The sequence below is a fragment of the Triticum aestivum genome, chromosome 7D (assembly GCF_018294505.1).
Source record: "Triticum aestivum cultivar Chinese Spring chromosome 7D, IWGSC CS RefSeq v2.1, whole genome shotgun sequence".
NCBI lineage: Eukaryota > Viridiplantae > Streptophyta > Magnoliopsida > Poales > Poaceae > Triticum > Triticum aestivum.
Genome location: NC_057814.1, coordinates 398,124,629 through 398,126,662, shown reverse-complemented (window position 1 = coordinate 398,126,662; position 2,034 = coordinate 398,124,629). Strand labels below are relative to the sequence as shown.

Here is a 2,034-nt window from a genome sequence, read left to right as displayed (position 1 = left end):
ATCAGCTTCGAGCGACGGTTCCAGACGTTGCCCCTGATGCGGCGCTGACTTGCGGCAGCAAGGAAAAGGGAGGGGGGGGGGGGGGTGTGGAAGGTTAAGGGCCGGCGGTGGCAGATTGCTTGCCACCTGACAACGCAGGGCGTGAAGCGGTTTTTTGTTAAGACATGGAACCCTTAAGTGTGTGATATTGGGAGTAGATTGACATTATTCATCATCTACTGCCTATCAATGGTTGTGTGCATCAAAATGATGCAGAGGTCCGGGTAATCCTCCTTTTTAAAAGAAAAAACTACTGCATGAAGTTAAGAAAACCATCCACGTTAAAAAAAGCTGAGAGAATGATCTACTGCCTATATATCGTGTAATAAAGTGGTGGAATCGTGGTACTGATAGGCAGAGGAAAGCCTGAAGTGAATTCAGGTCTTGTGAGTTGAATCTCGAACACAGTGGCACTGAATGTATTTAGCTAGTATTCGTGTCCCACTGTATCGTCACTCCTAACAGAAAAACCTTTGGCTTTCCTATGGTACAAACTGTAAGCAACCAACATCGAACATGGATCCGGAGAAAATTGCAATGTGATGAGATGAGAACAGCAGAATTACTTATATCCCTTAATGTGACGAGTAATTTACATGGTTCAAGCAAATGCAACAGTACATTGGTGAGTACTAATGCCACGTTCCAAGAAGAATTAATCCTCAGCTAATAACAAAATGTATCCGTCCTAATGTAGCAATCTAGCAGTGATCATATCGATGGCTGGACCGGCCGATGCATGCGCCGGCGCCGGTGTGGTCGGATGAGCTGCTACTACATATCTAGTGGTAATCCACCGCCGGGGAGGAGGAGGACGAGCAGCCACCGACGATGTCGGCGAAGTCGCCCTCTGAGCAGGGGATGGTGAGGCCGCCGCCGGCGCGGTGGTCGAAGCCGAACTCGTCCTCCACCCGCTTGAGCAGCACGAGGAAGGACGGGTGCCTCAGGTACGCCGTCGGGATGACGAACCGCTTCCGCTGTTCGCCGACGTAGACCGCGAAGTGGCCCTTAGGCACGTCCGCCGACGCCCGCCCCTTGGCCAGGTGCAGCCTGGCCATGAGCTGGTAGAGCTTCCCCGCCATTGATCTCCTTCCAGCAAACAAGACTGGGCTGCTTGGTTGATGTTTGTGGTGTGTGTGTTGCTCGAGACTGGAGTGATGGTGAAGAGTGGTGGGAACCGAGGCCAGCTCCGTATTTATAGCTCCGGCTCTGCTCTACTGGAGGCAATCATCAAGAGGTGGTCTGATCTGAGCTGAGCGTGCAGCATGGCGTGCGCTGCAACTGGTTGTGTGGCGGTTTCTTTGTTGCTAAGCTGCACATGGCACATGGGAGTGTACTGTCCCTAGATATCTATGTGTGTATCTGCATTGCATGCATTGATATTTAATCAAATCAATCCCCGTGCTATAGCTGGCTGCAGAGACGTGAATGGGCGGGCCAGTGTGTCGAGAGGCGGCAGTACAAGTGCATTGTACGCACGGTGAGCTGAGGTTGGTGAGCCAGGTCGAGGCTTGGAGGACAAATCTGACAATTTTGATCTGAAAACGAAATAAATTCACAGAATGAACTGGATGCGAAACTATTTCACACCCCTGACCCTTTTGTGTAGCGCCCGCCACGCCGGCGCCACACCCTACGGTGCAGCGCCTAGCTCCGGGGCGTTGCACCTCTGTCCACCGTGGCAGCCCATGGGCCCGCACCCAGCAGTGCAACGCCTCCGAGCTAGGCGCCGCACATGTAATGTGCAGCGCCTAGCCGCTAGGCGCTACACGTGTAATGTGCAGCGCCTAGCGGCTAGGCGCTGCACTGTGACTTATGCAGCCACTTGGCTGGCCCCCTCCCCCCCACCACACACTCTCTCACTCTCTCCCCGAGCTTTGCCCCCTCTCCCACTCTCCCCCCTTTCAAATCTTCTTCCAAATTTTGCAAATTTGAAGAATTTGTCCGTGGATTTCGAAGTCAAACCCTCCCTCAAGGTAATAATCTCCGATCCCC

General features: G+C 53.0%; 1 protein-coding gene across 1 annotated transcript; it reads right to left on the bottom strand.

The window, feature by feature from the left end:
• Positions 1–582: 582 nt before the first annotated feature.
• LOC123167063 (auxin-induced protein 15A) lies at positions 583–1,310 on the bottom strand. The gene has a single exon (XM_044584899.1). It carries the CDS (start codon positions 1,119–1,121, stop codon positions 822–824), a length of 300 nt encoding a protein of 99 aa, XP_044440834.1. The 5' UTR covers positions 1,122–1,310; the 3' UTR covers positions 583–821.
• Positions 1,311–2,034: the final 724 nt, after the last annotated feature.

Excerpts from the sequence above, each read along its gene's own strand:
- LOC123167063 (XM_044584899.1), bottom strand. The coding sequence starts at position 1,121 with ATGGCGGGGAAGCTCTACCAGCTCATGGCCAGGCTGCACCTGGCCAAG.